The sequence below is a fragment of the Cervus elaphus genome, chromosome 13, assembly GCF_910594005.1.
Source record: "Cervus elaphus chromosome 13, mCerEla1.1, whole genome shotgun sequence".
Lineage (NCBI taxonomy): Eukaryota > Metazoa > Chordata > Mammalia > Artiodactyla > Cervidae > Cervus > Cervus elaphus.
The window spans coordinates 45,374,662-45,388,312 of NC_057827.1; the positions used below are offsets into that span (position 1 = coordinate 45,374,662).

At 36.5% G+C, this 13,651-nt stretch overlaps 1 protein-coding gene across 6 annotated transcripts in view; it reads left to right on the forward strand.

Annotated features, from left to right (window-relative positions):
* Window positions 1-13,651, forward strand: part of ARHGAP5 (Rho GTPase activating protein 5) — a 102,476-nt gene that overhangs the window by 58,270 nt on the left and 30,555 nt on the right. For 4 of the 6 annotated variants that reach the window (XR_006344388.1, XM_043921519.1, XM_043921518.1 and 1 more), the window contains exon 3: window positions 11,670-11,817. Coding sequence is in view for 4 of the 6 variants with exons in the window: in XM_043921519.1 (XP_043777454.1) it covers window positions 11,670-11,817 (148 nt within the window). In the remaining 2 variants the exon portion in view is untranslated. The remainder of the gene's footprint in view (window positions 1-11,669; window positions 11,818-13,651) is intronic. The other 2 variants (XR_006344389.1, XM_043921520.1) reach the window with 1 other exon arrangement.

The window sequence follows — 13,651 nt, forward strand, 5'->3', positions numbered from 1 at the left end:
TTATTTTATAATTTTTAGCTCTTAACTTTTTCTTGTCATCATAGTCAGTGTGTTGAAAGAACCCTCAATAGGACTTAATCTGTGACTATGTAAAGAGACACCTCAGAGGAAGGACAACTGCTTTTTAAAAGTAGTCATTTCTGATGTTTGCAGTTCTTAGAACAAAATATCAAGGGTATGACAAAAGTGGTCTTGAGGAAGTAACTTTGTCCAAATAAAAGGTACATTTTGCATGTGCATGTGTAATTGTTTTGAGCTTTCTGGAAATTGTTCTTAGCCTTTGAGACTCTAAGGAAGGGTTTGGGAAAAAGGAAAAATGCACATTTGCAAAATTTTAGTGGCGTTTTAAAGGTTTCTTATGTACTTCGTAAAACTGTGGACTGTATAGAACCTTTGTTGATGTAAGAGGCGAACACACTTGAATTTTTCTTCATTCTTTACTGATGCTCTGATTGTTGGATTGGCAAATCACTAGAGTACCAGAAAGAACCTAACAGATGACATGGAAAGGAAAGGGAGAAGTAGTGGTTTTAAGAATAAAATGCTGGGTATAATATAAAACTTACTTTCCTTTGAATACACTTGAAAGTAAATATTTAGGGAAGCTGGGAAGAAATCTACTCATCCTTTACTGGAATAGATTTTGCTAGATCCCTCTCCTGGTGGTGGTGTTCAGTCGCTAAGCTGTGTTCAGCTCTTTGTGACCCCGTGGTCTGCAGCACGCCAGGCTTCCTCATCCTTCACTATCTCCTGGAGTTTGCTCAGATTCATGTCCATTGAGTCGATGATGTGACTCCACATTTAATTGTTTTTTGTAATAAAGTTGTTAATGGCATTAATAAAATGCCTGCCAGGTAGATAATATATGTGGAAATGCTTTATAGGAAGATGTCATCTTAGAGATTAATCAGTGCGAGAACCACTTTGTCTGATGAGTATATACAAGAACCCAGATCACATTTTATTTGGCCTCAGTTGTTTTCTCTTCCCTCTTTTCATGTAGTGTTAGGTTGAAGGGTGTGAGAGAGTATTTACAATATCTCTCTCATTTGTAAAGTGTTTGGACTCTTAGCACTTAACATTTCTTATAAGTAGATCTTCACAGAATACTGGCTCTCACTAAAGACTTCTTTCTTATATTGGTGTGTTATGCTATGGGCTTCCCTGGTAGCTCATCTGGTAAAGAATCCGCCTGCAATGTGGGAGACCCAGTTAGATTCCTGGGTCAGGAAGATCCCCTGGAGAAGGGATAGGCTCCCCACTCCAGTATTCTTGGGCTTCCCTGGTGGCTCAGCTGGTAAGAAATCCACCTGTAATGTGTGAGACCTGGGTTCAATCCCTGGGTTGGGAAGATACTCTGGAGAAGGAAACAGCTACCCACTCCAGTATTACCTGAAGGATCCCATGGACAAAGGAGCCTGGCGGGCTACAGTCTATGGGGTTGCAAAGAATTGGACATGCCTGAGCGGTTAAGCACACACAGACATGCTATGGTGTAATATTCTTCCAACATAATCACTTTATAGTAGTTTCACTGCTTTGTATTTTAATAAGTTATTTTTTTTTATTACATTGTAAGCTTTTTGAGGGCTGTTACGATTATCATTCATCTTTGTGTACCCTACAGTAGTGATTCTCAATCCTGAATTTTAAAAAAAATCTCAGACTTCTCAGGGCTATATTTATAGCCATCTCCTAAATTTGAGTTCTCAGTCCTTGTTATTAGCCTAGCACAGTCGTTCTCAACCAGGGTCAGTTTTGACCTGCGGTGAGCATCTGGCAATGCCTGAAGACATTTTTGGCTGTCAGAACTAGGGTGGGGGTTTGCTACTGATAGCTGTTGGGTAGAGGTCAGGGATGCTGCTAAACACCCTGCAATTCAAAATGTCAATAATACTGAAGTTGAGAAACCCTGTCTAGCTGAATGGGTCTTTAAGGAAATTCCTGTGCATTCTAGAAGTCGATCATGCAAGGCATGTTTGTACCTGCTCATTAGGAGAGGCAGGTTTTTCCTCACAGGTCATAGATGTTACTTCCCTATCCTCACCATGATTGGTTAAGAATGTATTTTCATGAAGGAGGTACTCTGGGTCTAAGCTACATGCTATTGCTATTTATTTTAGTTGGCTGATCTTTATTCTGCCATAAAACATGTTTCCATCTCATTGTCATGGTCTTAGTTGAGATTATCATAACTTCCTACTTGGATTATTGCAGTGACCTTTTTAAGAAAAATTTAATTTGATTCATTGTTGATGGACGTACCATTGTAAGAAATAATGCAGAAAGATTCCATGTACCCTTTGCCCAGTTTCCCACAAAGGTAACATCTTACAAAACTAGTACAATATCACAGACAGGATATTGACATTAACCCATGGGTCTTTAGAGTCTGCCAGGTTTGCTTGTGTGTGTGTGTGTGTGTGTGTGTGTGTGTGTGTGTTCTGTGAAGTTTTTCACTTGTGTAGCTTTGTGTGCCCTGTCCTGCACAATACCTAGCATGATGTTATGTACATGGTAAATGCTCAGTTCTCATATACTGTTGAAGATACATTGCCTTATTCCAAATGAATTTGCATACAGTTGGCTGTTAATTCTTGTAGTTTTATGATAAGAATCATTATTTTGTATGAATGCTGATTTTATTAGGTTCAAATATTTAAGTTTAGGTACACCTATATATAATGACTCCCATAGGAAAAAAAAAATAGGTATAATGAAACTATTTGCATAACTGGTAAGTAAACCAACAGTACTTTGTATGTTTATTAACAGAAACATTATATAGTGAATGCTTTCTCAGGTTCCTGTTTATCATTTTGTTTGCTTCTTTTAGTGTTGACTTAGCACCCATGTGCCAGATACTGTGCCAAGGGGTAGGTAATAAAAAGGAAAAGTGGACAATTTCTAGAGTATTTTGGAAGTCCTACCAATAGGGCTTCTTATGCATTCACTATAGAGAGTAAGGGATGGACGGAGGAACCTGGTAGGCTGCAGTCCATGGGGTCACTACGAGTCAGACATGACTGGGCGAGTTCACTTTCCCTTTTCACTTTCATGCACTGGAGAAGGAAATGGCAACCCACTCCAGTGTTCTTGCCTGAAGAATCCCAGGGACGGGGGAGCCTGGTGGACTGCCGTCTATGGGGTCGCACAGAGTCGGACATGACTGAAGCGACTTAGCAGCAGCAGAGAGTAAGGGAAAATCAAGGTTGATTATTAATTTATGGTATAAGCAATGGGTAGATTTAGATTTGCTGGGATAGTGAAGAAGACTAAGCTAAGGGTGAAAAGTTTCACATCAGAGAGAATCAGGACATCTGTTTTGTGCTTTTTATGTTATGTTAAAATATCTATGTTGACATCCCAGTGGAAGTATAAAGGTTAGATGTATGAATCTGATACTCGGGGGAAAAGTTTTCAGGATAGAAGAACATTGAAAGCCATGGGTTTAGATAAATTCACATAAGGACAGAGAATGGCTGGAGAAGGGAGAATTCAGAACTGACACTGGGTAAACCAGAAAGAGTTACAGAGATGAAACTGAAAAAGGAATTCTTGGGGAGAAGAGGAAAAACTAGGAAAGAGTCGTGACATGGGAGCCAAGAGAGCAAGTATTTAAGGAAGAAGTGATCAGTCAAGAAAGTTGCTGAGAGCTCAAGAGGAGTGAAAAGTTTCTTTTTGATTTGATGGTGTAGAGGTGTCTGATTTTAACAAGCAGTTCAGTGGAACAGGAGAGAAAGCCAGATGGAAGTAGGTTGAAGAGTGAATGGGATGTGGAAAAGTAGAGATGGTAAATGTAGATGACAACTTCAAGAAGTTTTTCTATGAAGAGGAGCAAGAATTGGGACAGTAGAGCTCAATATGGATCAAAGGAGGGTTTTGTTTTTGTGTTCGTTTTTTAAAATGAGAGTTATTATATTTGTATATTCATAAGAATGACCCAGGAGAGGGATAGATGGATGAAATCTGAATTGAGGACATTAGAAAGAGAGAGGATAGGTAGTACTTGTAGTTACATGAGTTTCTTTAATTGCACAACTTCTCAGTTTTTTAGCATGCTGTGTGGGACAGTATGTAAGGAGAGAAAACTCAGATTGGAAGCTACTGGGGAAAATTTTGATTTCCTATCTCTTTCCTTTTTGAAAACAGGGTTACAATTTATGTATCGTAGACAGTTTTTTTCCATAGACATAATTTTTAAAATCTTGATTTTTTTTTCTGGTTTCACAAGTAATCTTTATCTTCTCAGAAAGCATTTTCTTTACGAAAGGAAATGTACAAATTACAGTGAAAATTCTGTGTAACCTCACCCCAACCTTTTCTTTCTTTTTTTACCATCCTCTAAACTTAGAGGATTGTTGTCAATAGTTTAGTATTTGTTTTTTAATTTTTGCTATAATATTAACATAAGTGATTTACTTTGGAATGAGATTATACTATTTATCCGGTTCCTGGACTTTAACATATATTAGTATATATAAATCTGTTGAAATCAACCTTCTTAATTCATCTTTGTTATCTGTAATTTTGGTATACTTGATCTGACAAGAACTAAAGGAGGTCATTTAAAATTTTCTGTTTCCTTAGAGGTACATATTTCTGCTGTAGTTTGTTGTTGCAACTTGATGGGTTGAATTCTGGATAATTGTCATATGAGTCTCTTTTGTATGGTTCAAAGCTTTTTACTTTGAAGACAGCAGCAGAGTTAACATTGCTCTTGTAGAAACAAAAATCATTCTTTTTTCCATCATTTTGTTTTTCACTTTTAGGAGTGTCTGTTAAAATGGCATATGGTTAGTCACGTTTAGTGTTTTGTTGTTTTTTTTTTACCAAGTCCGAGAGTCTTTTATAGCTTACCTGATCTTATTCCATTTAGATAATAAAAATTTTTTTTAATCTTCGTTTTTGGCTGTGCTGGGTCTTCGTTGCTGCATCGGCCTGTCTCGGGTTACAGGTGGCGGGGCTCCTCTCTGGTTGCGGCGCTCGGGTTTCTCACTGCGGTTGCTTCTCTTGTTGCTGAGCTTGGGCTCTGGGGCGTGAGGCATGCAGTGGTTGTGGCAGTAGTGTGGTTCCTGGGCTCCACAGAGAACAGACAGTATTTGTGGTGCACGGGCTTAGCTGCTGCGAGTCATGTGGGGTCTTCCCGGTCCAGGGATCGAACGTGTGTCTCCTGCCTTGGCAGACGGATTCTTTACCACTGAGTTACCAGGGAAACACCCATTTACATTTATTTTTATGTTTCAGTTTGCTTTTTTCTTATTTTCTATTTTTATTTTTCATCCCGCCAAAAAAAAGAGAGAGAGAAAGGAGCTATTTGTTTGTTTGTGGCTTCTTTTTATCTTTAAGTTTATATTGAATCCCAACTTCAGTTTATCATCCTTAATCCTTCATAGTATATCGTGATACCCTGTTGCATATTAACATAACTATTTTATCTTTTACTCCCCACCACCTTTTTTAGGATAGGTTGAAGCTTTTGGTTCTGGCCTACTAGTTGTGTAATTATTACATTCTGTAGATTGACTCACAGAATTATAGATAATATTCTGTTTAGTAGCTGTACCACTGTAACTCAGAATTAGTTTTGTGTTTAAATGTTTATTTTTATGTTTTTCAAAGCACATATTTTCCAGATGTAAGTTCTTTATTACTGATGATGTTTCATTGTGGTTTAATTGAAGTATAGTTGATTTTGAATGTTTTATTAGTTTCACAGGTACAGCAAAGTGATTCAGTTATTATGTATATGTGTATATATTTTCATATTCTTTTTCATATTCTTTTCTCTTGTAGCTTATTACAAAGTACTGAGTATAGTTCCCTGTGCTATGCAGTAGGTCCCTGTTGGTTACCTACTTCATTTATACTAATATATATATATTAATCCTAAACTTCTAATTTATCCCTGTGTCCCCTGCTCTCCACCCAAGGATGTTTCATTATGTGATTAGGATTTGTAAGAAGGCAGTTTGAGAGTGCTGTCATTTAAATATTAATTATTACATATTTGAGAGCTTTATAATTCCTTTTAGAGTTGCTTATTACCCACAATTGGATGACACACTAAAGAATCCTTGACAAATCTTTTTCTCATGAACATTCCTGTAGAAGAATTTTCTGACTTTTTAGGTTTTCATGAGACCTTTGAGGCTAGCCTGATTATTTTTTCACCATTGTTGGTCATTGGTTTCTTCTACCTAAATGCTTTTTAAGATTTCTGAAGCTTACTGATTCTGCAGCGTATCTGTAACTTGATGATTTATTCCTGTTTTTTCTTTATCTTTCTTGGTGCATGGTGAGATTATTCGATCTACAAGGTATATTCATTATTTCAGAAGAGACCTCGACTATCTTTGTACTTTTTTCTTCTTTACGAACAGTATTCCAGGTCATTAAAGTATATTAATGAACAAAGCAAATAAAAATCCCTGCCCTTGTGTGGAGTTTAAATTGTAGCAGGCACACACCAAAATGATGATGATACATGAGGAAATCATATAGTGTTGTGGATAGGAAAAGCAGTGTAAGAAGGATTGGAAGTTCTGGGCAGGAGACAGGCCATCGATTACAATTTTTAATAGTCAGTGTAGGCCTCATTGAGAAGGTAAAGGAAACAGACGTTGCAGAAGTCCTAAAATTAGGAGCATGCGTTGCATGCTGAAAAAGCAAGCCGTGTAGTTGGAGGAAAGGGAGTAAAATAAAGGAAAAGGTAGAGGAAAATAAGGTCAGAATAAAAAGAGGCAGAGTTCAGGCATGCAAGATTGTATATGCCCTTAAAGGCCATTATTTGTGGAGTCATTATCCTGGTTGCTTTATTGAGAATGGTTTGTAGGGAATGATGGTAGAAGCAGGGAGGATTGATTAGGCAGTCAACACAATAAGATGGTTAAGATGTGGGTAATTGCTGTATCATACATTTGAAAGTAGGATGTGAGAAAACAAGAGGTATCAAAGATGACTCCAAGATTTTGGTCTGGCAACTGAAAGGATGGAATTGTCAGCAACTGAGATTAGGAGTTCAGTTTTGCACATGTTAGGAAATGTCTCAGACATTCAAGTGAAAATGTCAAGTAGAATGTTCCAAATGAGTCTAGAGATCAGGAGAAAGAGCTGAGCTTAGAGGTATTGATTTGGGTTATCAGCATATGGGTGACATTACCAAGAGGGTGATTATAGATATTGAGAAAAAAAAGACAGGGACTAAGGCCTGGGGTGTTGCCAGTATTACAAGGTTGCCAAGAGGGACCAGCAAAGGAGACTAATAAGGGGAGAACAAGTGAGATAACAGAGGTAGTCTCCTGAAGTCTGTTCAAGAGAATAGCTGTTGAAAGGTTAAGAGGAGAGCTGAAAACTGACTATTGCAGAACAATCATTTATAAAATTAATAAGAACAGATTTAGTGAAGTGATGAAAGTGATTAATTTGAAGTGAAGTGAAAGGTGTGTCCGACTCTTTGCAACCCCATGGACTGTAGCCTGCCAGAGTCCTCTGTTCATAGAATTCTCCAGGCCAGAATACTGAAGTGGGTAGCTGTTCCCTTCTCCAGGGGATCTTCTCAACCCAGGGTCTCCCACACTGCAGTCAGATTCTTTATCATCTGAGCCACCAGGGATGCCCAAGATTAATTTGAGAACATGTAAAAGGGAATGGAAAGAGAGTAATTGGAGACAGCTAGTATAGGTGATTTATGTGGAGTTTATTGGTGAGTTGCTCAGTCGTGTCTGGCTCTTTGTGACCCTATGGACTGCAGCACACCAGGCTTCCCTGTCCTTCACCATCTCCCAAAGTTTGCTCAAACTCACGTGCATTGAGTTCATGAGGCCATCCAACCATCTCATCCTCTATTACCCACTTCTCCTTCTGCCCTCAAGCTTTCCCAGCATCAGGGTCTTTTCCAATGAGTTTGTTCTACAAAAAGGAATTAGCATTCTGGAGCAGTTGCTCGCAGGGAGAGGAAGATTAAGACTTCTTTTTAAAATGGGAGCAAAAGTGGTTTTTGGTGTGTGTCAGAGAAATGATAGAGTAGAAAAGAGGACTCTGATGATCTTTTCCACTTTATTCTGATACTTTGGATCATTGAGTGTTTTACTAAAGACGGTATTCGTTTCTTTAATGGGTTTTTTCTTCACTTTTTTTTTACAAAAACTTTACCTCTGGTTGTCTCATTTCTTCTTTCATCTTTTATTTCAAGAATCCCATCTTAAAAACAATAGAGAAGTCCAGAATTTCTTGTTTCTTGGATTTATTCTTTGAAAACTGCCTCAACTGTTTTTTGCTACCAAAGTTTTCTTCAGTTTGGTTCAGATTACCTATGAATTGAGGTATAGAGTTTTTTTCAGTGTTATTGATTATAGTATTTACTTCAGGATGTTGCTTAGTTTTTCTGCTTTGTTGTGTTGCTGATACTGCTGAAGGGGAAGAGCCAGTTCTATAAAGAGCCAATTTATATACCTTTTTTTGTTTACTTACTCTAATGATAGTTTTTAATATCTACTAGACACTTAATTAGTAACATTGTTTATATTTGTGAAATGGAATGTTTGTTTTACTAGATATGCTTTTGCAGACATGAGATTTACCTAAGTGGCCAGAAAAAAAAAACCATGGGTATTGGTATTTAAGCAGAAATTAAGACTTACATGAATGTAGTAATGAAACAAAAGTTGAATTATCATAAATCAGATTTGTTTTCCTACTAACACAGTTATTAAATTGAGGGCTGCCACTTTTGACTAATGATTGGTCAAAAGCTATAGATATAAATGACCAAATAACCATATGCCCCATGTTTTTTCTTGCATTTCAGAAAACCTTAATGGCAATAGAAGTTGTCATCATCTAGCCTTAGACAGTTTAATTTATGAAATAGATTTTATATTATATAAATTATTTTAAATTGGTATAAATTTGAAGCTATAGATTAGCAACTCTTAACTAAGGGTTGTATACTAGAATTATGTAGTTTTTCAAAATTCACAGTTTAAAAGAACTCTCTGAAGCGATTTTTGTGCCGAAGAACTGACACTTTACAGAGCTTCCCTGGTGGCTCAATGGTGAAGACTCCGCATGATGATGCAGGAGACACAGGTTCGATCCCTGGTCTAGAAAGATCCCACATTCTGTGGAGCAGCTAATCCTATGCACTATAACTACTGAACCCATGTGCCACAGCTACTGAAGCCTAGAGCTGCAGCACCCAGAGCCTGTCCTCTGCCACAGGAGACGCCTCTGCAGCGAGAATTCCTTGCACCACAACTGGAGAGTAGTCCCTGTTGGCGGCAACTAGAGAAAAAGCTCTCAGCAACTAGAGAAAAAAACTAAATGCAGCCTAAATAAATAAATTAAAGAACTATCACTTAGAGACGAAAGTTATAGACATTTTTATTCATCATGAAAGCTAATATAGGAGTGTCTAATTCAAAACTGTTTTCCTACACCGAATTTTCTTTTGTAGCAGTATAAATTACTAGAAAAATTGGTAAAATCTCATTAAGTTTTTTATGCTTCCCCCCCCCCCCCCAGCGTGTGTGACCTGTAACTTGACTGTCAAGGCGGTTAAATGTTAGTAAATTATCCCTTTAGAGTTTGCCAGAAATTCCACGCTATAAGCCACCTAGCCTTTCATTCCCTCATATTAGTGGTGTTGAATCTGCAGAATTGAGTAACTTGCCGTTGTGCCTTTATGGACCTTGGGAGATATCCCCTCAGCATAACCCAGAGAAATCTAACCCCAATTTTAGTAAAGTGTTCAGAATTTAGATTGGTTCCTAAAGGGTAGTGTGAAAAGCAAATTTCTTAAGAGTTGATTGGAGCAGTTAGGACTAGCTAGCTTACTTTTCTTACAACTTTTTCCTTTAGGTGGCATTGCAGATTAAGATCTTTTATTTCTGTTGCTGCTACCAAAGGCTAGGCATTGCTGTTATCATTAATCTGCTTAAATGTAGCCTTTTTTCAAAACTTGTATTATCATTCTAAACAAAAACACCCATTATTGCCTTAGTTTTTACTTTTCTAATCAAATGGTGCTTCTAGTAGTTTGTAGACTCGAAATCATCTTAATGCTCCTTCTAAGAAAGATGACAACCCAGCCACTGTATCCCTGCCTCAGCTCATTTCTGCTGTCTTGCACATTGTTTTGTTTTGGTGGTGGTGGTTAGTGGAAGGATCATTTAAGGAGTAGGAGGAATCCGCACTGTTTGACTTGATGGGCTAGGTCTTGAGCCAGGCCAAGTACTCCAGTGCTTTGATGGTGACATTCCAAACACCTACTTCTACTGTGTGTAATCTATATCACCAGAGTGATGATATATGAAGATTTAGAAGTTGGATTTCCTGAACTCTGGATGTTGCTAGGTAGAGCAGCCTCAAATTGAAATGAAAGAAAGGACTTAATTGACTGTTAGTGTTAGTTGCTCAGTTGTGTCTGACTCTTTGCAACCCCGTGGACCTTAGTCCACCAGGCTCCTCTGTCCTTGAAGTTCTCCAGCAAGAATACTGAAGTGGGTTGCTATTTCCTCCTCCAAGGGATGTTCCTGACCCAGGGATCAAACCTGGGTCTCCTGCATTGTAGTTGGATTCTTTACTGTCTGAGCCACCAGGGAAATTGCATAACTCGGAACTTGAAAGAATATTGAAAGATCAGTTCATCCAATGGAGAGACTCCTCTGGGAAGAATGAGGGCTGTTGCTTTAAGCATTGAAACCTCAGCCTGTGCTCCCTTTCTGCGCCACCCGTGCCCCTCCCCCCACATTTTTCTGATTAGAAATAGCATGTTTTTATCTGATTTGTAAGTCAGTTACAATACTTATGACAAATATAAATACACCGTACTTAAGGAAGACTGACTCAGAATCTCCTTAAGGGTTGAATTTCAGGCAGTATTTCCTTAGTTTTTGAAATGTTCACTCCCTGGTTAAGAAGCTGTTTTCTCCCAATGCAAGATTGAAATTAAAACTTTGAAAATTCTTGTGTAACTTTTTACTATTGTGAAAATGTTTTGTTCATTGCTAATAAAAATTACCTTTTTGGGTGCCTAGTAAAATGTTTCTAATAGACTGAATTAACATCTCATTTCCCACTGGAATGTTACTTTCTTTTATAAAAAATATCTTAATGTTTTAAGAAATATTCAGTAGATACTGTGGAAGAAAATGGGGAAATAAGATGTAAATAATGGGACTAGACACTCATGGAGTTGCATAGCTTCATTATATAATCAATAAGTAAAGCTATGTTATGCTTACTAATATAGCTATGCACAACAATCTCACTGGGAACTTCCCAAAGACCAAATAACAAATGCAGCAATTAACATACCACATTTGAACTGTGAATTGTGCAATGCTTACTCCTTGTTTCTTCTTTTCATTGGCATTGAAAAATGATCTTTTCTAATTTTCCCGCCTATCCAGTTTTCTATTATTTTCCAAAGAGAACAGTTTCTTCTGTTCAGCCATTATTTTGTCTGTTCACTTTCGTCTCTTTCTCTTGGTCAAGTTGCTGTTTATAGCAGAATTTATTTATTGAATCCCGTGTTGATGGACATTTAGGTTGGATGTAACTTTTAAATATTTCTTTTGATACAAATTGTGTATTTATATTGCTTGATACTAATGTTATTTTAAAGGGAATTAAAATAGTTTTAACTTAAATATGTTTTCTTATAGCAGAAAAAGAAAACCAAGAACTTCAATCCACCAACACGTAGAAATTGGGAAAGTAATTACTTTGGGATGCCCCTCCAGGATCTGGTTACAGCTGAGAAACCTATACCACTATTTGTTGAAAAATGTGTGGAATTCATTGAAGATACAGGTAGGATAGAAGTTATCATTGCAAGAGGTTTGATTTAAAATTTTACTTTTGCTACAGCAGTAGTTTGTCAGATGTTCCTGATTGAAACTAAAGTTTGAAAAAAGTATGTCATTCTCATTCGGATTAATTATCTTGCATATTCTAGACATAACCATCTGATATTTGAAAGCAGTTTTTTTGTTAGCCAGTCATGCTTTTATTAGACTTCTTTTTATTAAATGGCAAAGTCAGATCCTAGAATGTTAAATTAATTCTGGAATTTAAAATAACTTCGTTATTAAATTATGCTACTATTTAAGGTAGTAGTTTGAATGTTTTCAAAATGTTTAAGTCTGATACTATTTTTTAACTCATTTTACACATGAATTTTTTCTTTTAAAATTCACAGTAATATTTATGAATGCACAAGAGGTACCTTGTTTGTAATGTTATTATTTATTCAGGAGCACTGGCTTAATATGGTTTGTATGGTTTGAGTTGTATTTGTAAGGCGTGTGTAGATAGCCTCACTGTTTTAAAAACAAGCCTGCTCTTATGTCTGTTTCATCCAATGAAGCTATTACCGAGGGTTGGACTAGTCACAGTTGAGGAATAAAGGCAGAATATTATGTTTATGTGTCCTATCTAGAAAGCTCATTTTTACTTCAGTGTAAATGGTGAAATTATATTAATTGATTTTTAAATGTTAAACTAACCTTAGATTCCTGGGATAAATACACTTGGTCTGTGTGTTATTGCTGGACCCAGTTTGCTAAAATGTTAAAAATTTCTGCATTCTAACAATTTATAGTTTTCTAGCAATGCCTTTATCTGGTTTTGGTATCAGGGTAAAGCTGGCATCATAGACTGAGTCTGTTTTCTGGAAAAGATTGTATAGAATGGTAATAGTTCTTTATTAAATTTTGGTAGAATTCACCAGCAGAACTATCTGGACTTGGAATTTTGTGAGGAGGCGTTTAACTATAGATTAAATTTCTTTAATGAATATAGGACTGTACAGATTTTCAATTTATTCAGTAAGCATTGATTGTGTCTTTCAGGGAATTTGTCCTTTTCATTCAAGTTGCTTCAAGGTGGTTTATAAAATTCCATATCATACTTTTGATGCCTCTTCTTTGGTTTTTGGCATTACTAATTTCTTTTTTCCCTCTTATTAGAAGTTTATCCATTTTATTGATCTTTTCAAAGAACTAGCTTTTGATTTTCTTGATTTTTTTCTCTTTTGTCCATTTCTAAATTCAGTGAATTCTACTTCTTTCCTTCTTTTTGCTTTCATTTGATTTTTTTTATAGTTTCTTAAAGTATAAACCTAGATTAATGATTTTGTCCAGTCTTCCATACTGTTTAGCATTTAAAATTTTCCTGTAAATATTATTTTAGCTGTACACCACAGTCTTAATGCTGTTTCCATTTTCATTCAGTTCAGGATACTTGGTAATTTCCCTTTTGACGTTTTAATTTAATGCATTAATTAAGTTTTATTTCAAATGTTTTCCAGATAACTTTCTGTTATTCATTTATAGTTTAATTTTGTTGCAGTTGAAAACAGTTTGACTTCAGTGTAACTTTATTGAGACTTGTTATTTATAGCCCAGAATGTGGTCTGTTTTGAAGAATGTTCCTTGGGACCTTGAGCAAAATGTTTATTAAGCTATTGGATGAAGGATTCATCCAATGTTAGGTCAAGTTCTTTGAGAATATTGGTCAAGTCTTATCTGTCCTTACTGATTTTCTTGTTGACTTGTTTTTTTTAATTGAATACTATTAAAATCTTTAATCATAATTGATATTTGTCTGTATCTCCTTTCAGTTGTGTTAGTTTTTGCTTCATGTG